This window comes from Thalassophryne amazonica, chromosome 20 (genome assembly GCF_902500255.1).
Source record: "Thalassophryne amazonica chromosome 20, fThaAma1.1, whole genome shotgun sequence".
Classification (NCBI taxonomy): domain Eukaryota; kingdom Metazoa; phylum Chordata; class Actinopteri; order Batrachoidiformes; family Batrachoididae; genus Thalassophryne; species Thalassophryne amazonica.
In genome coordinates this window covers 66,709,081-66,735,307 of record NC_047122.1, presented here as the reverse complement: position 1 = coordinate 66,735,307, position 26,227 = coordinate 66,709,081, and the positions used below count along the sequence as shown (strand labels likewise).

The window sequence follows — 26,227 nt, the reverse complement described above, 5'->3', positions numbered from 1 at the left end:
ACCTCATTTACAAAATGTGAATAAAATGTAATTTTTTAAACTGGTTAACTTGTACTGATTTGAATTATTTGTGTGGACAACCTGCATATTTTTTTTTTTTTTTAAAACCATCATTTATTCTTCTGCGGCTGCCGCCTGCATCCCCTTTCTATCTGATGCCGGGTTTATTCTATCCCTGAAGTCCTCTCCACCCTGCAGGAATAATTCTTAATGACAAGTGCAGAGTCTGAATGTGTGACCAGTGACCACCCATTTTTCTCTCAACAGCTAGTAAACACATTTTTCAGCTTCCTTCGACGCAAAACTGATTTCTTCACTGGTGGTGATCAAGGCGCTGCGGAGAAGGTGAGCAGCATTTTTCTTTCAACCTGCTGCAATGACTGCGTGCTCCTACTTAACATGAGTGTTGTATCTGTCAGCTGGTGAAGGACGCCTTTGCCCATCACAGTAAACTGGCACTGAAGATCCACCGAGAGAAGCAGCTGAAACAAGAGAAGGAAAAGAAAGAGAAGGCTGAAAGAGCTACCAAGCTTGCAGAGGAAGAGAAGAAGAAGAAGAAGAAAAATGCAGATGGTCCCAGAATCCAAGAGCTGACTGATGAAGAAGCAGAGAAACTTCAGTCTGAACTTAACAAGGTGAAAAATGTGGATGATTTCATGGTGTTTCCTATGTGAATAGTTTATAATATTTCATCACATTTGTCTTTTTTTTTTTTTTTTTTTTTTTTTTTTTTTTTTTTTTTTTTAGAAAAAGAAAGAAGAGGAAAAAATGGAGGGCGTAATGACAAATGATGAAAAGGCGCCTGAAAAAGAAGAAAAAGCTGAGAAGGGGGTGCGGGAAATATTTTCTACATTACTTGTCAATAATGGTGAACGTGACCTTATGTGAAATATGTCTTCATTTGCTCAGTCTGACTCAGAAGGAGAAGACGACGAGAAGGACAAAGACAAACTGAAGCCTAATGCTGGAAATGGAGCTGACCTGCCTGGTTATAAGTGGACACAGACGCTATCTGAAGTTGACGTGAGTCTTTGTTTTCAAAGGAAATTTACTTTGGGAATAGTAGCCTACATTAAAGAAGTTTGGTGTATTATTCATCACATGATCACTTGCCATTAGGGCCTGGGTTAAAGTCACCACACATGTAACTCTATCACCACACACTTGATATTTAATCACTCTGATTGGGACATTCCTATCAGAAAATCTGAACTTCTCACCAAGTCATCACTGCAGCGCCCTTTCAGACAACTAATCAGACAGTGCAAAACGTGTCACTCTCACAGAAGGTGGAGCCTGTTTTTGTCATCTCTGATTACAGTCAGTTACACAAAGTATTTCACAATAGAAACACAAAACCTTGTGTGTGAAAGTAGGTTGGACAGATGCTATGTTCCTGTTGATGGTGAGTGCTTTTATCACAGTACATATTATAACCTAGTCGTTATGTTAATCGTTTATGACATTAGTCATAGCTTTTGTTAACTTTATTTTAATAAGTTTGAAGACAGACTAGTATTGCTTTGAGCCTGATTAATATATTTTATACAGATAAATGTTTACATGAGGGCTGTCATGGATCACAATGTTTATATACATTCAACAAAAATATAAACGCAACACTTTTGGTTTTGTTCCCATTTTGTATGAGATGAACTCAAAGATCTAAAACTTTTTCCACATACACAATATCACCATTTCCCTCAAATATTGTTCACAAACCAGTCTAAATCTGTGATAGTGAGCACTTCTCCTTTGCTGAGATAATCCATCCCACCTCACAGGTGTGCCATATCAAGATGCTGATTAGACACCATGATTAGTGCACAGGTGTGCCTTAGACTGCCCACAATAAAAGGCCACTCTGAAAGGTGCAGTTTTATCACACAGCACAATGCCACAGATGTCGCAAGATTTGAGGGAGCGTGCAATTGGCATGCTGACAGCAGGAATGTCAACCAGAGCTGTTACTCGTGTATTGAATGTTCATTTCTCTACCATAAGCCGTCTCCAAAGGCGTTTCAGAGAATTTGGCAGTACATCCAACCAGCCTCACAACCGTGTAACCACACCAGCCCAGGACCTCCACATCCAGCATGTTCACCTCCAAGATCGTCTGAGACCAGCCACTCGGACAGCTGCTGAAACAATCGGTTTGCATAACCAAAGAATTTCTGCACAAACTGTCAGAAACCATCTCAGGGAAGCTCATCTGCATGCTCGTCGTCCTCATCGGGGTCTCGACCTGACTCCAGTTCGTCGTCGTAACCGACTTGAGTGGGCAAATGCTCACATTCGCTGGTGTTTGGCACGTTGGAGAGGTGTTCTCTTCACGGATGATGCGAAGGACTGTTGCACTGTATGAGGCAAATGGTGGTCACACCAGATACTGACTGGTATCCCCCCCCAATAAAACAAAACTGCACCTTTCAGAGTGGCCTTTTATTGTGGACAATCTAAGGCACACCTGTGCACTAATCATGGTGTCTAATCAGCATCTTGATATGGCACACCTGTGAGGTGGGATGGATTATCTCAGCAAAGGAGAAGTGCTCACTATCACAGATTTAGACTGGTTTGTGAACAATATTTGAGGGAAATGGTGATATTGTGTATGTGGAAAAAGTTTTAGATCTTTGAGTTCATCTCATACAAAATGGGAGCAAAACCAAAAATGTTGCGTTTATTTTTTTGTTGAGTTTGTATATATATATATATATATGTGTGTGTGTGTCATGATTGTTTTTTTTTTGTGTGCCATGTTGGCCTGCCCTCACATAACGAGGTGCATTGTGCATAAATTGTGATGCACTCAGAACTTAATAAGCTAAAGTAAAGTGATATGCATTTTATTTTGTCATTCTATCATAGTCCTGCGAAGCTTGATCACTGTTTTAAAGCATTTTTCTGTAAAATGTATCACTTTTACCCGTGAGTGGATATATCATGTAGAAAAACACATGAGCATGATGTGTGATTAAAGAATAAACAAAGATGAGGCTCACTCAGTTTCAGCATCACTAACCTCCTGCCACCAGCTACATGGGTGCAAGAAATATATTTGCCTGCTCGTAGAGTCTAATGTGCATATTTATGATCTGACTTCCAAATCAATGGATATTTATCATTTTTTTTCAGTGGTGTTATTAAAGAATAAAGAAATTCTGGCCTGGCGGGCTGCCCGGCCTGTAATACTGTGAGATAGACTCTTATTTAATGTATTTATTCTACAGTTGGCTGTGCCTTTTGATGTGACGTTCCGCATTAAGAGTAAAGACGTGGTGGTGGACATCCAGCGGCGCTCCCTCAAAGTGGGCCTGAAGGGACATCCTCCTGTGATCGATGGTCAGCTGTACAATGAGGTGAAGGTAGAAGAGAGCTCCTGGCTCATTGAAGAGGGCAAGATTGTAACCGTCCACTTAGAAAAGGTAATAAATATTTGTGCGCCACACTGTGGACTGCAGCAGGGCCATTTAACACTTTGTGTTTTTGCTTCACTTTAGATTAACAAAATGGAGTGGTGGAGCAGAATTGTTCCCACAGATCCTGAAATCAACACCAAGAAGGTTTGCCCAGAGAACTCAAAGGTAAGTCCTGAAGTTTAGATGTTGGCTTCCTGTTCCTGAGCTTTAGGAAGAGCCGTAGAATGTTTAAAATATCTTGTGTGCTGGTCCACACGGCCTCCTGCTGAGCAGCTGTCAGATCTGGATGGAGAAACCCGTGGGATGGTGGAGAAGATGATGTATGACCAAAGACAAAAGTCGATGGGCCTGCCCACCTCTGAAGAGCAGAAGAAACAGGACATTCTCAAAAAGTAGGTTTACATTGTTGCATCACTGCCCGTAATCTCCTTCAGCAAGCAGTTGATGTGTGAATGTCTTCTGGTAGTTTAAGAAAAAACACGCCCCCTCCTGGACATCTGGCTTCTCACAGCGAGCAGAGTGCTTCTGTTATTTCTCTTCTTGATACCTTGTTGGAGTCCATCCCAGCATGCGGTGGAGAGATTTAGATTTTACTGCTGACACAGACACATCATTTTATTTTAAACTATTAATATAATAAAGTAGTAATTTGGGATGTCACGATGTGATCAAAGGGATCAGAATCAGCCCTAAGCTCATGTGTCCAGGGAACATAGACGTAAATAAAATCAGAACTTCACAAACATCATTAAATTTTTACACTCTGGCTTCAGTTTAATAAAGCAACAGCGTTTATTCAGACATTTTTCATCTTTGTATTTGTTGTCAGGAAGCTGGAACTGTTTGAGGTGGGAACACTGGAGTGAGAAATTCCAGCCTTTTGCTTGGTTTGGAGTGCAGCGTAATGTCGCCATTAACTAGCAGGCAAATGTGTCCTCACGCTTTAGTTGGAGGACGTCTGCGTGTAAACGCAGCTTTGATTAAATCTTTAGCTGCTGCTCGTTGAGTTTGAGCAGCTCCTCAAACGAAACATCTTCAGAGGCTCAGATTCAGGTTAAAAGTACTGCAGACAAAACTGTCTCTGTCAGATTTACTTCAGTGATAAGTCCTACGTTTAGAAATGTTTCTCTAATGGGCCTGTTGGGGGCGCTGGGGCTGAAATCAAAACAGTCTTCATTGAGTTACACATTTAGTATAAGTAAATGAATAAAAGTGAGGAGTTCCAGTTTGAGGTGATATTGTTGATTGCTGTGGTCTTTGTGCAGATTTATGGCTCAGCATCCAGAGATGGATTTCTCCAAAGCAAAGTTCAGCTGAGGCACCGAGACGTCGGCCTCTGAGATCCATCCCATAATGCCCGGAGACAACAGTTCCTCCCTGTTAAACCTCTGTGCATGTCTGAACAATATTTAAAGATGTGTCTGGATTTCTGTCTTGTTTTTTTTTAGATAAATAACTGAAATAAAATTCTTTTGATGTTACAGCTGGTCGTCTCTTTTGTAAGACGAGTTACTTAAATGACGTAAATCTGCCTGACAGCCAGAATCATGACTTGTTCTTTAATTTAGTGTCTTGACATCAAGTGGGGCAGATTACGAAGGAGTCGGCAGAAAGTGTTTTTTAATTTATAAATGATCAATTCTGTTGATGTTTCTGAGACGGATGGAGAACCTTCAGGAAGTCGGTGCCTTCAAATGAGCATCTGAACAAAAGAATGTAGATTGTTCCCAAACGAGCTCAGAAGAAAACAAAATAAGATGGAAGAATGTGTGAAGTGATTCAGTTGAACGGGCACCTGAAGAAGCCAAAATAGTCTGAAGAGAACTGAAAGACAGATACAGATGATGTTCCAGATCCTGTGTCATCGTGTGTATTTAAACAAAAAGTTTGGAGGTGGTTGTCTTTGTTTTTGGGTCAGACTCTCTGGAGCCTGATCCGTCTGAGTCTTAAAATCATGGACCTTGAAGACGATGTTCCCATTTAGAAGTTTACTGCTTCAGAAATGAAATGTGCTGTTTATTGTGGATTTTGACTGAATTCATATGTAACAATAAAAAAGCTGAATATTTTAGGTTTTTGTATTTTATGTTGATGGAGGTTTTGTGATTAAACTGGTGTTTTCATCTTTCTTTGGTTCAATATTTCACCTGTTCAGTTTTTGTAACACTTTAAAAATCAGTTAAAGGGTTATACATTAATCATTAGTTGCATATCTTAAAAACTAGGGCCAATCAACCATTTCAGATGATTTTCATTATCAGTGGCCCAAAATAAGTATTTCGATTCAGTTTCATTTATATAGCGCTAAATCACAACGAAAAAAAACTGCCTCTGATTATTTCAGGAAGAAACTTCAAGCAGACCAGGCTCAAAGGGGCAACCGTCTGCTTGGGCCATGATACAGACAAAACGAATATACAGGAAATGCCGGTGCACAGGACAAGAGGGTTTCAGAAACACACCACTCCCATCTCTGGATGGAGCCGCACCTCAAACAGACAAAAAAAAACAATCAGGCATCAGAAAGACAACAAATGCAGTATAATTTTGTCAGAATTAAACAAGAAATACTAAGGTGATCACGGGCCACTACCCCTAAGCTTCACTAAAAGGCCGCGGCCTGCTCCGTTTCCTACAACCCCTGGCAAAAATTATGGAATCGCTGGCCTCAGAGGATGTTCATTCAGTTGTTTAATTTTGTAGAAAAAAGCAGATCACAGACATGACACAAAACTAAAGTCATTTCAAATGGCAACTTTCTGGCTTTAAGAAATCAGGAAAAAAAAAATTGTGGCAGTCAGAATCATGAAAAACGAAAGAACGCTCCAACACATCACTAGTACTTTGTTGCACCACCTCTGGCTTTTCTAACAGCTTGCAGTCTCTGAGGCATGGACTTAATGAGTGACAAACAGTACTCTTCATCAATCTGGCTCCAACTTTCTCTGATTGCTGTTGCCAGATCAGCTTTGCAGGTGGTTGGAGCCTTGTCATGGACCATTTTCTTCAACTTCCAAAGATTTTCAATTGGATTAAGATCCGGACTATTTGCAGGCCATGACATTGACCCTATGTGACTTTTTGCAAGGAATGTTTTCACAGTTTTCACTCTATGGTAAGATGCATTATCATCTTGAAAAATGATTTCATCATCCCCAAACATCCTTTCAATTGATGGGATAAGAAAAGTGTCCAAAATATCAACGTAAACTTGTGCATTTATTGATGATGTAATGACAGCCATCTCCCCAGTGCCTTTACCCAGAGGTGTCAAGTAACGAAGTAAAAATACTTCATTACTGTACTTAAGTACACTTTTTAGGTATCTATACTTTACTCCATTACTTATTTTTCTGCCTACTTCTGACTTCTACTCATTACATTTTCACTCAAGTATCTGTACTTTCTATTCCTTACATTTTTAAAACAAACAGCCTCGTTACTCTTGGCTTCAGTTTAATGTATATATATATATATATTTCACGTCATGTGCGTCTGTAATCAACTTTTCTGCAGCGCAGCTTTGCTTTGAACCGTGAACCAATCGAAGCAGTGGTTCGCAGATTGAAGCAATGCTTCGACCTATTGCTTCGTTTATTCTTTCTTTCTTTCGCTTAATTTTCCCCCGCTAAAACCCTAAAGAGCATACTTCTGTGAGTATTATTTACCTTTTCTATGTTAAACCGACCTGTTATGGTCTTCTGAAACAGTTGATAGATGTATTTTATAACTTAAAAACGGGAGCGATGCTAATGCGTTAGCATGTCTATGGCATTTTCAATGTTAAAAGTTAGCATTAAGCAATTGCAGCTCTCATAACGTTCGGGTGCATTTGTTTTCAAATTGTAATATTTCTTAAATTTATTTTTCTTTATATATTAATAATCTAATTATTATTATTATATACAATTTTAGAGAAAGAGACAAAACGAACCTGAATAGAAACACAACAGAAAATCTAAAAACAACTAACAATGAACATACATAAATAAATACATACATACATACAGAAATAAATGTTTCCTGTGAACACCTAGTGACTCTTACTCCTCCATTTCATCCCTGTCTTATTTAAGTTTAATGACAGTTTGTTTCGGTCAAACCATATTTTCAATGTTAATTTCTTCAGTGATTTCCTCCAGAACTATCTGACAAACTAGAAAACTGCTGCATCCCTGTAAGAGCAGAATACTGCTGGAATGAATTTGAATAAGGAAAGTTGTGTTTTTTGGGGTTTTTTCCCACTAAATAGATGCTGCACTCACTGCAGTTTATTGTCTGGAATAGTCCCAGATTGCATTTCAGACCTTCTAGAATTGAAACATTTTCATGCAGGTGGTGTTGGGGGTAATTTTGGGTTTTGGTTCTTGGGCCACATGTAGAAGGAATCAGATTTTAAATTAAGCTTTCAATTCATATAGTGGCATCTACCTTTTTTTTTTTTTTTTTAAAGGTTACTTTATACTTTTATACTTTAAGTAGGTTTTGGAGCACATACTTTTTCACTGTTACTTGAGTAAAGAGGTCAAGTTGATACTTCAACTTTTACCAGAGTGTTTTTAAACTGCAGTATCTATACTTCTACTTAAGTAACAAATGTGTGTACTTTTGACACCACTGCCTTTACCTGACATGCAGCCCCATATCATCAATGACTGTGGAAATTTACATGTTCTCTTCAGGCAGTCATCTTTATAAATCTCATTGGAAAGGCACCAAACAAAAGTTCCAGCATCATCACCTTGCCCAATGCAGATTCGAGATTCATCACTGAATATGACTTTCATCCAGTCATCCACAGTCCACGATTGCTTTTCCTTAGCCCATTGTAACCTTGTTTTTTTCTGTTTAGGTGTTAATGATGGCTTTCGTTTAGCTTTTCTGTATGTAAATCCCATTTCCTTTAGGCGGTTTCTTACAGTTCGGTCACAGACGTTGACTCCAGTTTCCTCCCATTCATTCCTCATTTGTTTTGTTGTGCATTTTTCAATTTTTAAGACATATTGCTTTAAGTTTTCTGTCTTGACGCTTTGATGTCTTCCTTGGTCTACCAGTATGTTTGCCTTTAACAACCTTCCCATGTTGTTTGTATTTGGTCCAGAGTTTAGACACAGCTGACTGTGAACAACCAACATCTTTTGCAACATTGCGTGATGATTTACCCTCTTTTAAGAGTTTGATAATCCTCTTCTTTGTTTCAATTGACATCTCTCATGTTGGAGCCATGATTCATGTCAGTCCACTTGGTGCAACAGCTCTCCAAGGTGTGATCACTCCTTTTTAGATGCAGACTAACGAGCAGATCTGATTTGATGCAGGTGTTAGTTTTGGGGATGAAAATTTACAGGGTGATTCCATAATTTATTCCTCAGAATTGAGTCCATATTTTTTTTTTCCCTCTGCTTGGTCTAAAAAAGTAACCGTTACTGACTGCCACAATTTTTTTTTCCTGATTTCTTATAGTGTTTCTTAAAGCCAGAAAGTTGCCATTTGAAATGACTTTAGTTTTGTGTCATGTCTGTGATCTGCTTTTTTCTACAAAATTAAACAACTGAATGAACATCCTCCAAGGCCGGTGATTCCATAATTTTTGCCAGGGGTTGTAATAAAATTAATTTAAAAGAGTAAAAAGCATAGTAACATACTATGCTACCCATACGAAAGGGAAAATAAGTGCATCTTAATCTGGTCTTGAAAGTCTCCACAGAATCTGACTGTTTTATTGATGCAGGGAGATCATTCCACAGAACAGGGGCACGATAAGAGAAAGCTCTGTGACCCGTAGACTTCTTATTCACACTAGGGACACAAAGTAGTCCTGCACCCTGAGAACACAGAGCCCAGGCCGGTACGTAAGGTTTATTTAGGTCAGCTAGGTAGGGAGGTGCCAGTCCGTGAATAATTTTATAGGTTAGTAGCAGACCTTAAAATCTGATCTCACTGGGACAGGAAGCCAGTGAAGAGACACCAGAATGGATGTAATGTGGTCAAACTTTCTGCTTTCTGTCAAAAGTCTGGCTGCAGCATTTTCAACCAATTGGAGAGCCCTAATGCTAGACTGCGGTAAACCAGAAAATAGAACATTGCAGTAGTCCAGGATGGGACAAATCATCGCTATATTTTGCAGGTGGAAAAAAGCAGTCCTGGTAATATCTCTAATGTGGAGGTCAAATGACAACATAGGATCAAAAATTACCCCAAGGTTCCTCGCTTTGTCAGTGTGATGTATGACACATGAGCCTAGGCTGAGTGTTAACTGGTCAAATTGATGCTGATGTCTCACTGGACCAAGAACCATCATTTCAGTCTGATGAGAGTTTAAAAGTAGGAAGTTGCTGGACATCCAGCTTTTCACTGATGCCTAAAATCTAATCAAAAAGTCATTCCCATTTATAAAAATGGAGATAAGCATCAGTAGATTATTACAGAGCTATTTCTTTGCTTTCACAGTTCTCAAAAATTCTATATATAGTGCTGCTTGAAAGTTTTCTAAACCGCTTGAGCTTTTACATGTGTGAATTTTTTAGGACATTAAAAAAAAATCAGGCTTTTTTATTTTAAATTTTCTAAAATTCTGCCCTTTAAAGTCACGGTGAAAACTAATCTCTACATCATGAATTAAAAGAAATAAAAATCTAAAAGCCAAAATGATGATGTGAATAAGTAAGTGTCCCCTTTAGTATCACAAACCAACACTTTTATGTTGTCTTCAGACAAGTCAGGGGATGGATACATGAACATTTCCAAGACACAGATTATGTCTTGGACTTTATGTCAGTTATGAAGAAATACAAACAGTATGGCACTCTGTGGTAAGTCTGTGTGGAGCAGACGGTTCTCAAAAACTAAAGGGACTGTGCAAGAAGACGAATGAGGAAAAACACTCAGACACTCCAGTAGAAGTTATCTGTGGCTGTGACTGGAGAAATAATTTGTGCACAGTGCAAATTCTGCATTTTGCATCAGCAAAATTCAGTCAGTGTCATAGTGGAGCAGAGAAGAATTTTCAACAGCACAGATAAACTGGGCTTTGTGCCTTCTGGAAAATTAAGTTTTCTTTAAAAAAAAAGTCCTCTAAACCACTTCATCATGAAGCTGTCTGATGGTTGATAACTGCTAAGTATTAACAGTTTATTTTTGGTACAATCTCTTAAGCAAACTAAATATATACTCATTTAATTTCAATTTAAAATAAGTATACTGCTTGTAAACATGGATGAACTTGTTTTTGAAAAGGGTTCCATATTGTTACACACTTCCAAAAAGCTAAAAAAAAAAAAAACTCTTGTGTAGAAGAGCCGAACAGGCTTTCCCTGTATGGAAGGAAGGAGTCTGCTCAGAGAACATTCGGCCCGTTTACTGCGTGTCATACTCGAGTGTCTGCTTTCACCTACTTTCACTGTCACGGCACAACGGTAACTCTGATCTGCACCATTTAAATCCGACTGCACATTTTGTGGATCATGATTTATCCCAACGTCACAAATTTTTGAAACATGTTAAAGACTTATGTGGTTGCTCGATGTTCTACAATATATCTTTTACCACCAATTACATCTGTTTTCAGGCCTGATTAAGTCATTTTATTTATTTATTTGCCCCAAAAAACATATAATCAGGTACCCAAAAAAAGCAATGGTAGATTGGACAAAAAACTGGAGAAACATTATGAAGAATTTAGTGGAGACGTCCAGAGAGCAGATGTGGATCTCCACAAAGTCATGTTCCTCCTGAGGAACCGTCTGGAACAGATTCTTGGTACCACAAGCATCTGTACAATCATCAATGATCCAAATATGAAATGTTGGGGTGTTGCCGGGTTCAGTGTTGTCCAGTCTAGCTGAAAAGAAAGGTCAGAGGTCATGCCAAAGGCCTGATGGCTTTGAGGATGGGCGGGGCCACTGTGTTCAGCTGACAGCAATGTCTCACCAAGGTAACAGAATGTCTTCATTAAGTAACGCACACATCAGAGGCACGGGGTCGTCCCGGGGGGGGGGGGGGGGGGGGCTGTGCAAACACACCTCCCATCTCCAGACCTGAAGAGTTTTTTTTTGGCAGCAGCTCCTCGTAAATCACCCACAAGGCCTTGCTCCCTGCAACTGTCATAATCTCGATGTTTGCAGAGGTGGCTCCGCCCTTTTTCTGAGGCTGATGGGTCACTTATTCCTGGAAGCAGAGGAGGGGTGGAGGTCCGCCACAGGACAGAGAGATGAAGCCGTCAGATTTATATTTTTACGGAGCCTGATTGGATGAAAACACGTCTGGATTCCTGACTGAGGACCATGTGTTTGTGTCCAGCAGGTCCTGCGTCCACACCTGGGTGCCAGGCGCTCCGCAGAGTGTACGTGGAACAAACACACACTCCCAGGGGCGGAGGCGAGGCCGGCATGCAAAACCAAACTCCAGCCGCCAATTAGCAAAGGTCAACACGAGCTGCAGATCAGGTGGACGACAAACGATTCAACCACAACCATGAGGGTGAAGACGGACCTCAGTCCAACAACCTGAAAAAAAAAACCAAAGGTTTTTATGGACTAATCAAGTGTTAAAGACTTTGAGAACAGAAACAAAAAACTTCACATTTTATAATGTTTCAGAACAGAAACCTTTACTTGAAATCACAGTAACTGGTTAAAAATGTTATTTTTGGGGGTTTTTAATATTTCAAATTAAGAATATTTTCTACTTCACTTCCTGTCTTTGAACGTCACGGCGGACAGACACTTAGCAGCGGCAGTCTATTAAAGTAAAATGTTGCAGTCTTCCTGTTTCTGACCAGAAGACGTAAATAATGTACTGTGTTCTTTACATCAACTTCATCAGTGTCTGAAGGACAAGCTAACATATAAAGAGAAATAACATTGGAAATAGTTAGCTAGCTCCAGTTAGGCTAACAGTGTGCCCAGTATAGCCTAGCTTACTAACTGCTGCTTTATTGATTTTTTTTTTTTTTTTTTTTTTTTGATTTTAACATCAAGTCACCGTGACACAAAATCACACTTATCTAATATTTGCAATTAATTCACAGTTCACACTGTGGAAAAATGTCCAGGCCTGGTTTAAACGTTAACGTGTCGATGCAGCTTTTGCACACACAAGCGGTCAGAACAATGCATTATTGATGCGGGCCGTGCTGGCTGATGAAGAACGAGATGGCAGTCATTCATGTGGAACCAAGGAGCAGTCCACAATCCTTTGCTTTTTTTTTTTTTTTTTTTTTTTTGGCATTTTGCATTTTGTTTTCACAAAAGCGGAAATCTGCATTTCTGTGGAAAACTCCTTTGGAAGCGCTCCGATAAAAATTCAGTTTAATACAGGACATAATGAAAATCTTGAAGTCACTCTTGAGTCTTGAAATTTTGGGGCGGTACAGTAAGCATTCAGCGGGAAAAAAAAATAATAAAATTTGCCCCGGGGAAATGTTTTTCATTGAATGTGCAATTTTTAGAGCCGTCAATGGATCCATAAACTGGTACATCCAATAATTATGAGCTGGTCCATGAATGTCAACTTTCGGATGACTTCCAAATCAGGTAAACATGGGAGGAATTGCAACATGTTTTCTCTGCTGTTTTCTTTTTAAGGTCCAAACGTAATTAGATGATTGTTCTGTTGTTGTTGCATGTGAGCAGATGAGACTTCAGAGTTCATGTGTTTCAAGCTTGTTGCTGTTAACTGTCAATATGAGGTCCAACAAGCCCTCACAGCCAGTGAAGAAGAACCATTCGCAACAGCTGGCCAGATCAAGAACACTCTGTTCTGTGGGTCAACAAACCTTCAGTTTGAAACCACATGGGGATGAGGACTGGTGGTGCGAACGCTCCTGAACTCACTTTTTATCTTCTCTGTGTTTGACCCCATGAGAGGTAAACTGTTGGCTGCAGGTTTTGGAAGATCTTGTTCTTCTTGAGGAGCTTTTTGTTTGTTTGTTTCCAGCTGCAGGTTTCAGTTTGAGGTGTGTTTGCATGTGATCCCGTGGCCCTGCAGCCTTCATTTACACCTTGGTGAGGATCGTCCATCACTGCTTCTGAGGTCAACACGCAGACGTGTCACATGACAAGGCGCAGTCACATCTTCAGAGAACAAACACGGTGGTTCACTCATCGAGGGTCTCAGCCGATGGGGCAGCAAAAAAAATATGGGTTCCTTAAATTTTAGGTTTTCAAACATACGTTACATCCAGATTCATCATTTTGTCCTTTTTTTTTTTTTACCACATTTAGAAAATCTGAATTCAGGCACAGGACAGATGGTGTTGTTTTGTTTGTGGTTTCTGAATGCTGTGATTGACTGTGACATCAGTTTCCTTTCAAAATATTTAATCAGCCCTCAAAATGTTCACTGTGCAGTTCTGTCAAATACATTATTTTCCTCAGTAAATCAAATACCATAATTTAAAAATGAACAAACACAAGCACTCCCCACAAATCATTACAAAAATGTAAACTACAAAAGCTTCCTTCTCTTTATTGTCAATCACTAAACTATTTGAATGTCACTCAGGACCATAATTTTTGTAATTTTGGCATAATAAGGTTTTAAAAAGTAATAGTTTGCACCATCTGTTGTGCCTAATTATGACATTACGGGTTAACATATATGTCCTAGAATCCAATTGACATCGACCTTGTTTGACCTTTACTTTGGAGAGCAAACAGTCAACATAGTTAAAATTATTCCATTTATTAATCTTATTAGCTCAACCAATAATTTTCATAAAAACTTTTTTTTTCCAAAATTGGAGCAACTTTAACCTTTGACCCCTGTACAAACTGAGACTGACCTTTGTTACCATTTTTGCTGTTTATAACTCCAGAACATTCAGTCATAGATAGTCCAAACAATACCTTTTTGGAATCTTTATGACCAGAGTAATAATATGGTTTACTTGTCAATAAGACTGGAGCATTTTAAATGTTGACCCCTGTGTAACTCTTCAGTGACCTTTACCTGGCTACAGCTACCATCCTAGTTATCATACATTTTTCTGTAGGTCATGGTCTACAGAGGCTGGATTCTTAGTGTGGTTTAGTCCCCTTTAGTGGTACCTAAAAGCTGCTTGGCCCATAAACATAATGCTGTCCTCCCATGTGCACTAAACAAGTTGCAGAACATTTAGAATGCAGCAGAATGTGATTTACCAAGTCCAGAAGGAGAATCCACAGTCACACAGAGAAGAACATCAGTTCTCAGGTCTCATCATTAGCTGCCTGTTAACTTCAGAATGGATTTTAAAATCCTTTTGTTGGTTTTTCTGAGCTCTCAGTGGCTCAGCGCATTAATACCTTTTAGGTATGATTATTCCTGTAAGATCCTTCTGATCCACAGACTCTGGTCTCATCGTTGTTCCAAAGGTGAGGACAAAGAGACACGGGCAGGCAGCTTCTAGTGACTTTGCCCCTCACCTTTGATCACACAGAGAAATCTGGACACATACATTTTAAACCTATTTATTCTTATTTTTAGTTGTTTGTTTTTTGTGTGGTCTTGTATTTGGTCATTTTCCTTTTCTTTTTTAAAGCACCTTTTATTGTTATGTGGCACAAAAGGCTTTATATGAATATAGCTTGATTGATTGATTGATAAAGCCCACCTTCAGTGTAGCAAACATCAATACCCTTGATGTGGTGAGATGTTTCTAAAATCAGTTTTCATGTTGAATTGTTACGTCCTCATTTTTGCAATGAAATCTGACCTTCGTTAGGATCAAACACCATTAATGGGTTAATCATTTTTCACATTTGCTGACTTTATACTCTAAAAATGCTTCATGGGGTTAGTTAAGATAACAAATTGAAAAGTATTTTTAAAGGTTTTTATGTACGTTCACATTTTTATTAAGTTGATAACTGACAAAATGTTGGAAGAGAATTGTTCAGTTTAAAAAAGCAGTTGGAGAAACTGCAGGTTGATTACGGCTTTAAAATAAACAGTTTGATTGTCTAAGTGGAAATCCAACAAGTCATTTAATCTCATTTAAGTGAAAAAAGTTTGTAGTTTCAAAAATAAAAATGAAAAAGGTAACAGTTTGTGTGGACATTTCTGAGTAGTAAAGTAAAACTCTTCAGCTGCTCCCTTGTTTTCACTCGGGGTCGCCACAGCAGATCCAAGGTGGGTCTGCACGTTGACTTGGCACAAGTTTTACACCGGATGCCCTTCGTGACGCAACTCCACATGACATGGAGAAATGTGGCAGGGGTGGGATTTGAACTGGGAACCTTCCTCACTAAAACCAAGCACACTAACCACATTTGTGAGTTGAATGGAGGTAAAAGCTGAGCAGTGCACCATTTTTTTTTTTTTTTAAGAGTGTAATGATGGTAAATGGGCTGCATCAGAAGCTCAAAGCACTTTACAATTATACCTCACATTCACCCATTCACACAAATGTCAGGGTGCTGCCATACAAGGCGCCGGGAGCAACTTGGTGATTGAGGACCTTGCCCAAGGGCCCTTAGTGATTTTCTGGTCTGCGGGGTTTTGAACTGAGGATCCTCTGGTCTGAAGCCCAACACTTAACCACTAGATCATCACCTCCCCTAATAAATCTCCTAAATCCAATTTGACTGTTAATAATAAACTTGTGAATAAAATTTGAGAGCTGTAACTCGTTTGTGTGAAGTGTTTTGTTTTTTGGAGACCGACAGATTAATGATCTCTGAGTTTGGACCAAAGCCATAACATTTCCGAACAGTGCCTACGCATTTATTTATTCAGTATCCAATATAGAATGTAGGCTGTAGAGTACACTGTAGCATCTGGTAGCATCTTTATCCTCGTAGCATCTTCAATATTCCATGTCATTTATCTGTCTATTGTATGTTGTGTAGGGCAGCACGGTGGCTTAGTGGTTAGCACTGTTGCCTCACAGCGAGGAGGTCATGGGTTCAATTCCCATGGCATTTCTGTGTGGAGTTTGCATGTTCTCCCCGTGTTTGCGTGGGTTTCCTCCAGGTGCTCCGGTTTCCTTCCACATCCAAAGACATGCGGGTTAGGTGGGCTGGAATCTTTAAATTGTCCGTAGGTATGCGAGTGGGTGTGTCTGTGTCTGTTTGTGGCCCTGCGACAGACTGGCGTCCTGTCCTGGGTGTACCCCGCCTTGTGCTCTATGACTGCTGGGATAGGCTCCAGTCCCCGCAACCCATAACTGGACTAAGCAGTAGAAGATGAATCACTGAATGAATGTATGTTGTGTATAATACACAGATACACAGTTATCAATAGTTTTTTTTTTTTTTTTTTCCTCCTGTTTATCACTATCACACACCTTGGACGGGTATTCTTTGCTTTATTCTGTGTTTTTATCTATTCGTGCAGAGCATCTGTATTTTATTCTGTGACAGCATCTGCTATGTTTTTTACTGAATGACAATAAAAACGAGTCTAAGTCCAAGTCGGTCACTTCTGGGTTCAAATCCTTCGAACTTCTCCTTCTAGTCTTTTAATTCAAGCCTGTGTGTTAGATTGTGTTTCCGTGTACGTTTATGAACATTGGCTGTATGTTGCACTGTCATGCAGATTGTAACAAATCGGTGTCACTGATGGAAAACGTGACGATGGATTTCTTCTCCGTCGCCACGTCGCCTCATGTCAACCAAGCGTAATCACTTAGCGTCGGTGTGCGAACGGACGCTGAGTATTTTCAGATGGTTTGTCCTGTGTGGACGAGTGTTTGAGGACTCTGGTGTGTGCGAGAGGCTAAATTTGTGTTTTCACAACAAGATGATAAGAAATGTTGCGATGGATGACGTTTATCTCGTAGCTGACATTTGGCCTTTTCACCTGAGACACCTCGTGACACACATACAAAAACATTTTTAATTTATTATTAAATGGCATAAATAAAACTCACAGCAAGTTCAAGTACAAATAGTTTATGTACACGTGTGGCAGAATGCAAAAAGGCACTTATGTCGTTCACTGGAAGCTAAATGTTTGAACTGCAACTCGTAAAAGATGAAACCGCTGAACTGCAGCGTTAATTTATTCTATATACACACATATACACGTTGATGTCAGAAAACACAAAGTTTCATCCTGATACATTTCAGCATAACAACAAAATCATCAATGATGGTTCAGATGAGTTCAGCGTGGTAAAGGTGTAATGGACATGTTGTACATGTGTAATAAGCAAGTACACGTGTGACTAAGAGCAGAGAGACGATACAGCTAACGTAAGGTTTTTTGGTCCAAAGTGAGACGTGTGAAGTTTTAGATATCGGAGATTTAATTAACTTTACAGGTGAAATATGTTTAATTTAAGGAGGGACTGAACTGGAAAATTTGAAGCTTGGTGATGTTCAGGTCCTTACAGGTCCTTAGAAGTCATGTGACATGTCAGATCAGCCCCAGGACACGGATGTGGGGCCTCAGTAGCTCTGAGCTACAGGCGTCCAGGACGCGGTCAGCCGAGCGATGGAGTTCTCAAACTGGGCATCCCCCACCGTGACCTCACTCACATTGGGGTCGTACATGGGCGAAGGCGAGGAGACGGGCAGCGAGGAGGTCAGGCCCGTGAAGGAAGAGCCCCTCAGGAACTGGGAGGTCAAACCGCCGGGGATGGAGCTGGAGGCGGAGCCTGAAGGGGCAAGGGTGGTCCCGGCCACAGACCACAGGCTGGGGTACTGACTGTGGACAAGAAGGACAAACGTTTTCTCAGTGTTCAGCACCTCCTGTGACACTTAAAGCTGCTTCCTACCTGTGCAGAGAGAAGGGAATTATGGGTAATCACATGACTGACTTGTTGATGGTTGGGGTCACCACTGTGGATTCAGTATTGGAGCTGTGGACTATTTTGGCACATGTTTAACACCGGATGCCCTTCCTTTTTTCAGGGAACGACACCTTGTGATGTAAAGGTCAAACTGCAGCTGAGGAAAGGACTGAGACACTGGACTCAATCCTAAACCATGAAGACCTGATTCCTTTACAGACGTTAAAACTATGAATACTTTTGTTTGTTTGTTTATATTTATTAATTTGTTTGTTTGTTTGTTTGTTTGTTTCTCCAGCTACTCCTGTTTGTTTGGAAGAACCAGAGTGGATCATCTGTCTCCATCTCTTCTGATCCCTTATTAGATTAGATTAGATTAAACTTTACTGAGACATTATGGATCTCTAATTTGTCCAGTGTTGTCCCTGAACACACAGAGGTCCCTCTGATGCTGCTGTCCATGTCCTGGTCCACAGAAGACAGTGAAGAGTCCCTCTGCCTCATCCTAATGTCTCTTACGGATCATGTTTGTGAGCGTGGGCTCTTCTGATTGGTCTAACTGTGATCAGACTCTGCTGGCTCTATGGATGGAACAGTGTGTTTGGATTTTTGCCTAGGATCCGTCAACGATCAAGGTCTGAGAAGGTCAGGTCAAGTCTGGGAGCACCACCAGTGTTACACTTGCAGCAAAGCCATCCAGAACCACCCAGACAGACAACTGCTCCATCCCCACCTCTCGAACATAGCCGTCTATCTGCCGCAGTCAGGTGAAACATGACCGTCCTCTTGGACTTCTCCAACCACTGGGGTCCCCATCACTAAGGCACGGCCTTACTGTGCTGGATCATACATGTAAAAATGTGTTAGTTGATGCTCCCTCATAGTATAAGTGATCCTCCTCACCTGAGTCTCCCCAAGTAACTGTCTGTGTGACACAAAGTCATTCCAGTGGTACTCGAGGATCCTCTGAGAGACCTGTAGTATCATCTCACAACCACACAGTAAGACAGGATGCACCAGTACGCTAAAGACTTGGACCTTCGTTCACCTGCAGAGGTGTCAGCATCACCAAACGCCTCGATCCAGGCACCTCATCACTCCATAAACAAGGCATCTCTTGATCTCAAAGGCCGAGGACCCTGAGACGTGTCTGTCACTGCCGAGATCAGTGAATGTCTCTACAAGTTCAACACATACAGGTACACGTCTGATGGCTGAATCCAGGAAGTCAAAGCCTAGATCTTAGTCTTCGACATTTTGGCCACATGGCCGGTTTTCTTTGTACAATCCAGCACACGTGCCTGAGTGTTGAGGACCACAGTAGCTGGAGAAGGCCAAGGACACGCCCACATTTCACCTGTCTGGCAGATAGATGGTTACTTTAGAGATGTGGAGATGGACCAGATGTCAGCCTGGGTGGTTGCCCTCCAAAACCAAGGCAGTTTTGTGGTGCTGTGATACAGTAAACGCTCCAGTACTTGACTTAACTTGACTTGGTCCTGATCAAGGACAACGGCAAACCCAGACACTCTTATTCCTCATTCAGCTTCTCAAGGCTGCAGTCAGAATGTCCACAAAGATCAGAGCATCGTCCACGAAGTCAAGGTCAGTAAACCTGTCCTCGCAAAAAAAAAAAAAAACAACAACAACCCAACATCCAGTCCATGCAGGCACTGAGCAGTGCAGGAACCAGAACACATCCCTGATGAACACATGATGGATACATGAACATTTTCTAGTCAGTGACTATTTAAATCCATCTTAATACAAACAATAACTCTGTCTGTAGGAGACACATCCCAAAAACTGAGAGACACAGGAGAAGAGTGAGGGAAGCCACCAAGACAACCCAAAAGACGTTCTGGGCATCTGTGGTTCTTATTGGAGTTCACCTTTGAACCGTTGTCTCACAGCTTCATGGTGGACTGACACAGAGGAGCATTTTCTTATAAACAAGATGTGAAATTTCAGCTACAGTTTGCCAGAAGGCACATGGGAGATGAAACCTGAGATTTGATCTGTTTTGTTGGATGATGTTCTTCTCTGCACCACTTCACTATGAAGGTGTGAGCGGAGAGACAACAGACAAAAGCTGCAACAGTTGGTGATGTTCGACTTTTGCTCAATCTTGTGCTCAATCTCGTGTGGCTGCACCCCAATCCCCATCACAAGTGGGGTTCATCGGGTTACCTACGCCTCTCTGCGAAGGGTAGGCACACGCTTTTCTCGTGTGAAGCACCTTGAGGTGGAATTGTTGCGATTTGACGCTGTGCAAATAAAATGAAGTGAAAAGTAAAAGTTGCACAATGTCTTCAATCAGAGCCACAGAAGCCTGTAGCTCCTTTGGAGCTGTCTGAGTGTCTCTCTGTGTCCTCATTCACTCACTCACTCACTCACTCACTCACTCACTAGGCTGCTTCTTGCAGGGTCACTGCCCCTCCAGACAGATTTACCTGTCAGTACTTTACTCTATATTTATTAAAGACGGCTGTAAATGAAGCTGAAGATGTATTTAGTGACTTGGACTGAACACATGACTGTTCATGTGTTCATGCCCTAACTTGTCTGAAGAAAGCTTGCTGTAAAATTCAAATTTATTCATTTATATAGCACCAAATCATGACAAGTTGCCTCAAGGCGCTTCACAAACATCATTTAAAAGGTAGAATAAAATGAAATAAGGATTAAAAACACAATAAAAAATTAAAACATAAATAAGTAAAAGGAATAAAAGAAGACACACAATTGTATAAAATGCTAATGATGAAATGGGAAAAAAGTGTCAAGTCTCTTTGTAAAAGTGATGACGTGGTTGTGTGTACTTATGTGGGCCTTTGTTTTGACCTTTATATTTTTATTTAATTAATGTCATGCTGCAGCCTGAATTATTATTATTATTATTATTACTATTATTAGTATTATTGTTGTTATTGTTATTTGGCAAATTTATGTCATTCAAAAAGTCAGATGTGTAACAGCTCAAAAGCTCACAAACGTTTGAGGATCACTGTACCTACAGGGCTGTTGTTTTTCATTTGTTTGTTTTCTTCAGGTTGCTGAACTAGCACAATTAACTGGAACAGCCAAACAGGAAATGAGGTCATATCTCAGCAATGCTTTGATGTATCAAAGCCAAATTTGCTACAAAGCTTCAGGACCCCACTGAGGACACACACAAATTGTGGTGCCGTTGAACCTTCTGGGGGGATGGGGGGTTCTAAGCCATGAGTTGACTTGTTGTTTACTAAATATATGTGCTAACGGTTTAGCTTGGTTCTTCTCTTCAAGGGTCAAGACAGAAGTCAGACTACCAGAGCAAGAATTTTAGCTGAGGAAGCTTCTGCGATTTGAAGCGAAACGTCTCCGCGTCAAGCAACCCAGACCAGTTGCTGTAAAAAGGAGTTACACCGTGGCTCATTTAAGAAGGCACTCACCTGGAGTTAGAGGAGGAGTTGGTGCTGTGGGACAGTGTTCCCATCCCAGTTGAGTTAGGGATCTGGAGAGCGGACCAGCTGTCGTGGGCCGGCAACGCCCCCGATGTGTTGTCCATGTAATTGTCTGTAAACAAAGCAGAGATTCATCAGAAATGACACTTCTTCCTTTGATGGGGGTTATGAAAGTTGTGGTCTTACTTGTGCTGGAGGATCGGTGATGGTAGTGTCCGGGGTACGGGGCGGCCCTGTGGCTCCTCAGACTGGAGTAGCGCTCACAGTAGGAGCCCGAGGAGTGTCCCGCTGTCCCGCTGAACTGAGGAGGACTGCTGCTGGGACAGATGGGACTCTGACCTGGCAGGAACCAACCTCCTACTGCCGATTCAAACACAAGTTCTTCAACACGTCATAAAGCGTGACAAGAAAGAAAATGTCAGGAAGGTTCTTCCACAATAAACGAGACTCACGCTGAGAGTATCCAGACTGCTGACTGTCTGCGCTGTGATCGGGGACGTCTTTGTGGTCACTCCTGCAACAAACACCCAAAAACAGTGACACATCACAGGTCTAACACATGGAACACGCCAATATGGTCGAGCTGAGGGTTTGATTCCACACCTTTCCTTGGCATCGAGAAAGGCTTTAGCAAAGGGATTGTGCTTTATCTTCAGAGCAGTAATCTGTGAGGAGCACAGGAACAGCTGTTAACTTTTACACTTAACATCCAACTCAGGCTTTACTGAAGTCAAACATTAAAATGTTTGGGTCACCTCTTCGTTCTGGTAAGCTGTGACAGCAATGAACTGTGTTTCAGGAAAAGACTGGCTGCTGATCATCTTCTGGATCCCTCCCACCTTCACTATGTGGATCCTCGGCTCATATTTGTGCAAAGAATTCAACATGATCTGTAAAAAAAATCAGCTATTATTACTTTTTATCACTGTGTTCTGTAAGAAGCAGGTGAGGAGCATTTTAAGGATTATTCGCCTTTTAATCTGAAATTAAATGATCAGAACAGAGAAGGTGGATCCACTTGTTTTTAGAGAAAATGAAGTGATTTATGGCGTCATTTTATTCATTTTATGGTGTTGTAACACTTGCAGATTTCATATTGTACAAGTTAATTTTTAAAGTTAAAAATAATCTTTTTACATTAAAAAAATCAAAATGTTTATATATTTAAGGCGATTTCATGAGGTCCAATGACCCGCTGCGTAAAAGCGCAAAAAAACTGGTCGCGTTTGCATTTTAAAATTAAATTCTTTGCAGATAAATAGCGCCTTTATTTGTTTTATTCTATTTTATTTTTATTATCTCACCTGTCCGCCACCGTTGAGTTTATTGGAGAGTTTGACTTTACTGAAGGAAACCGGCGCTTTCATCCAGTGCGCTCCGAAGTTTGGGGAGTCCGGATGGATGTAGACGCAGCTTGGGCTCTGCGGCTCCGGTTTCCCACCGGGGACCCACTCCCCGTTGACGTATTTCCACCGGTTGTTGTCTGCGGCCACGAAATCCAGCAGCACCGAGTACATAGCGTTCGGGTCCAGCCCGGTGACGCTTGCCCTGAGCACCGGAAACATCCTCCTGGAAAGAAGCAACACTGGATTAATGAGGGCCGGACGGTTTAAAACGCCCCAAGCGCATCATTTCTGGCTTAGCACCTGTTCCAGGAAACTTTTTTTTTAACAATCTACAAATGTCGTGCGTAAAATCCCCGGCAGGCCTGTGCGTAAAGGCCACTCCGCGGCCTCCGCTCAGCCTCCCGCTCTGCACCTACCTCCCGGTTTTGGTGACGATCATCTCGTTGGTTAACTCTTTGAACTTGTTCCATAAATCTGCGTCCTCCAGAGTCAGTTTGATGTCCCTCTCAGACGCGTCTCCTTTCTCGCTGCCCTTCTGGAACTCGATCTCCACGGCGCTGAGGAGATGCTCCAGGCGCTGATCCGGATCGGAACTAGCCATATTCCCACCACGCTCAGAGAACCGGATTCCGTTCTGAGATAAGGTCCAAAGAACACCGGCCTCAAATCCCTCAGGCCTCATCCTTTAAGGCCCTCAGGGACCACATGGGGATAAGAGGCGTGGTTTTTCACGGGTTCAACTTCTCTAAACTCCGCCCCGGACCGGGACGATTCTGTATTAGGGGACAAAAATTTAACAATCTTATCTATAACGAGAAAGTTTGCCTTTAGCATCCTCGGCTTTTGGTTTCTTTTGGGGAAAAAGTCATATTTGAGGCACCTGAAACTTTGCCTTTGAGGTTTTTCCACTTTTGAGCAGACGAACAAAAGAAGGGAAGTGAGGACGCAGAGCCGCGCCTTTGAACTCAGCTGTGTATTTGAAAAAAGTGGAATCTTTTGTTGTCTCAGACCCACGCGGGAGAAGAAGGCCTGTGTGGACTCAGGGCTCGCTCCGGGGGCCTGTTGAGCCAAAGTGTGGCTCAGCCAGAAGCCACTCCACAGTTTGCGTTGCAGGCAAATACTTCATTGATCTGCATCCATTTAAATACAACATAAATGTTGATTCAAAATTAAATGTTCAAAATTCAGGATACAAAAATGTGACACACTGTTGACCTTTGATCCTAAAACTGGATTTCAGTGTCACAGCAGTAGCAAAAATCTGGTTAAAAAACCTAAAGAAACTAGCTCCAAAGACATAAAGAGACACACCTGGACAAAGGTAAATAGCAAATATTAATAAATAAATACAAAGACGTAAAACTTGTGACCACTTTTTGCTTTTACAGATAACTTGATCATTGATGTGTTCATAACCTATTTATGAATGGTTATGTTTCATTTTATTGTCATGTTTGAGGAATGTGCTTTTTCTTTTTTGTGGGTGTTTTGTCTTTTGTTGCACGTGATGTTGTAAAGCACTTTGTAGTAATTGTTTGGAAAGTGTGATACGAATTATTATTATTATTATTATTAACTGAAAACAGAGTTTCATATTTATTTCTGTAAGTACTGGAATTTCAATATTAAATTTTGTATTGGCCCAGAGATGAAGGAATAAAAAGACCTGTTATTAAATTTTTATTAGTTATTTTAGGGGATATTTAATATGTTTGGAATATTTCAGAAAAGGTAAAATATACAAATGTACAAAGTTCCAGTTTCCTCTTTATTTTTTACTTTCTATTTACTCTCCACAGCAAAGTTACATTAAATATGAGCATTTTAACATTTTACTTTAGACTCATTTCTTCAAAACTCTCGAGCATCATAAACTGCTTCAGTATTTATTATGAGTTTAAAAATTAAACACTTTATCTTAAGATGTCACCGTTTAAAATGAACAAGCTGAAAATGTTGCATTCATAAATTTTTACTACAATAGCCTTAAATGTGTTTATTGCTGTGATATGTTGGTTATTTTGTGATTTGTTTGACTATTTTGTCCACTAAAAAAAGATGATCTCTTTGTGTTCACATTTGAGTTTGTTTGTTTTGAAGGAACTGGATTCACCAATCTTCTGTTCTTCTTCTCCTTAGTAGTAGTAATAATAATAATAATAATAATAATAATAATAATAATAATTTGGAAGAAGAAGAACTTGATTTGTAGATATTCTATATAATCTGATGTCAGATATAGTTATGGTCTTTGTTATTTTTTATTTGTTGCTTTTTGTGTCTATTTAAATGCTACTTTTGCATATTATAATTTATTGTTACTGTGTTTATTCATACAAGGACACCACATACAGTACTGAAAAAAAAACTTCCAACACAACAGTAAAAACATACCTATATGAAATAAGGAGTACAACACATTGATTTTGGAAACTGATCCTTCAGTTATGTTTGAGAAATTAAGAGTCTTTCTGCAAAATAAGTAAGAACGCTGTACCCAGTAGATACAATTTACTGGTCCAGTTGTCTTTGTGTCTTGCTCACTAATTCAACCTTACAGAATTTTGACACAAAATCTAACAACATTTACTTATGTCCACATAAAGGACAAAAGTTCAGATCCCATGCCCGTTGGTTTGGTGTCGCGGTGTCAGGTTGCCCGTGCACATCGTATCAACATGACACTATTCAGAGATCGTGGCGTCGACACAATGACACGAGCAGCACAAACATGTAACTACAGCTCAACAACAAGACCATATCCACCACCGACACTAATGACATCACTTCCTGTCCTGTTACTGTAGCAGAAGCCCGTGTTAAGTTTATAAATGTGTAAATCGACTACGCAGCAGTGATTCTGAAAGCTGAATTGGCACTAAACTGGATTAAACTGTACATATTACTGCATATCAAGTGTATAAATTTTTCAGGATACGTTTGGTGAAACTGGTATTGTGTAGAAATACATTATCTACTATTTGAATATTTGACTCTTTTACTTCTTATAGAAGTGTTTTTTCCCCTTTTCCTTTTTCTTGTTGTTTATGCACCAGCGACACCAGATCAAATCCCTTGTATGTGAGAACTTACTTGCCAATAAAACTGATTCTGAACAGATTTTTTTTTTCATTTCATGTCAAATCAACAAAGAAAACTCACATTCTCAGTGTATTTTCTTCCCAGCATTACAGAGCATCCAGAAAGTTTTCACAAAGCTTCACTTTTTCCACATTTTGTTATGTTCCAGCCTTATTCCAAAATGGATAAAATTCTTTTTTTTTTTTCCTCAAAATT

At 40.4% G+C, this 26,227-nt stretch overlaps 2 protein-coding genes across 6 annotated transcripts in view; one reads left to right on the top strand and one right to left on the bottom strand.

Moving 5' to 3' along the window:
* Window positions 1-4,902, top strand: part of nudc (nudC nuclear distribution protein) — a 28,092-nt gene extending 23,190 nt beyond the window's left edge. For all 5 annotated transcript variants that reach the window (XM_034160783.1, XM_034160780.1, XM_034160778.1 and 2 more), the window contains 8 exons: window positions 268-345; window positions 420-635; window positions 748-831; window positions 910-1,023; window positions 3,234-3,428; window positions 3,504-3,587; window positions 3,696-3,814; window positions 4,688-4,902. In XM_034160783.1, the coding sequence (XP_034016674.1) occupies window positions 268-345; window positions 420-635; window positions 748-831; window positions 910-1,023; window positions 3,234-3,428; window positions 3,504-3,587; window positions 3,696-3,814; window positions 4,688-4,739 (942 nt within the window). In that variant the 3' untranslated portion in view covers window positions 4,740-4,902. The remainder of the gene's footprint in view (window positions 1-267; window positions 346-419; window positions 636-747; window positions 832-909; window positions 1,024-3,233; window positions 3,429-3,503; window positions 3,588-3,695; window positions 3,815-4,687) is intronic.
* Window positions 4,903-17,794: 12,892 nt separating this feature from the next.
* tbxta (T-box transcription factor Ta) lies at window positions 17,795-23,531 on the bottom strand. Its single transcript, XM_034160983.1, has 8 exons — window positions 23,347-23,531; window positions 22,889-23,153; window positions 22,340-22,474; window positions 22,188-22,249; window positions 22,037-22,098; window positions 21,771-21,944; window positions 21,573-21,696; window positions 17,795-18,053 (listed from the first exon to the last, which is right to left on the bottom strand). Exons 1-8 carry the CDS (start codon window positions 23,529-23,531, stop codon window positions 17,795-17,797), a joined length of 1,266 nt encoding a protein of 421 aa, XP_034016874.1.
* Between the last annotated feature and the right edge of the window lie 2,696 nt (window positions 23,532-26,227).

What these genes read in the sequence shown, in the direction of transcription:
- tbxta (XM_034160983.1), bottom strand. Translation starts at nt 23,531, where the DNA reads ATGGCTAGTTCCGATCCGGATCAGCGCCTGGAGCATCTCCTCAGCGCC. An exon ending in GCAGTCTGGATACTCTCAGC is followed by an intron (nt 21,945 to 22,036) that starts GTGAGTCTCGTT and finishes TTGAATCGGCAG; the next exon opens with TAGGAGGTTGGTTCCTGCCA. An exon ending in TCACCGATCCTCCAGCACAA is followed by an intron (nt 21,697 to 21,770) that starts GTAAGACCACAA and finishes CTTTGTTTACAG; the next exon opens with ACAATTACATGGACAACACA.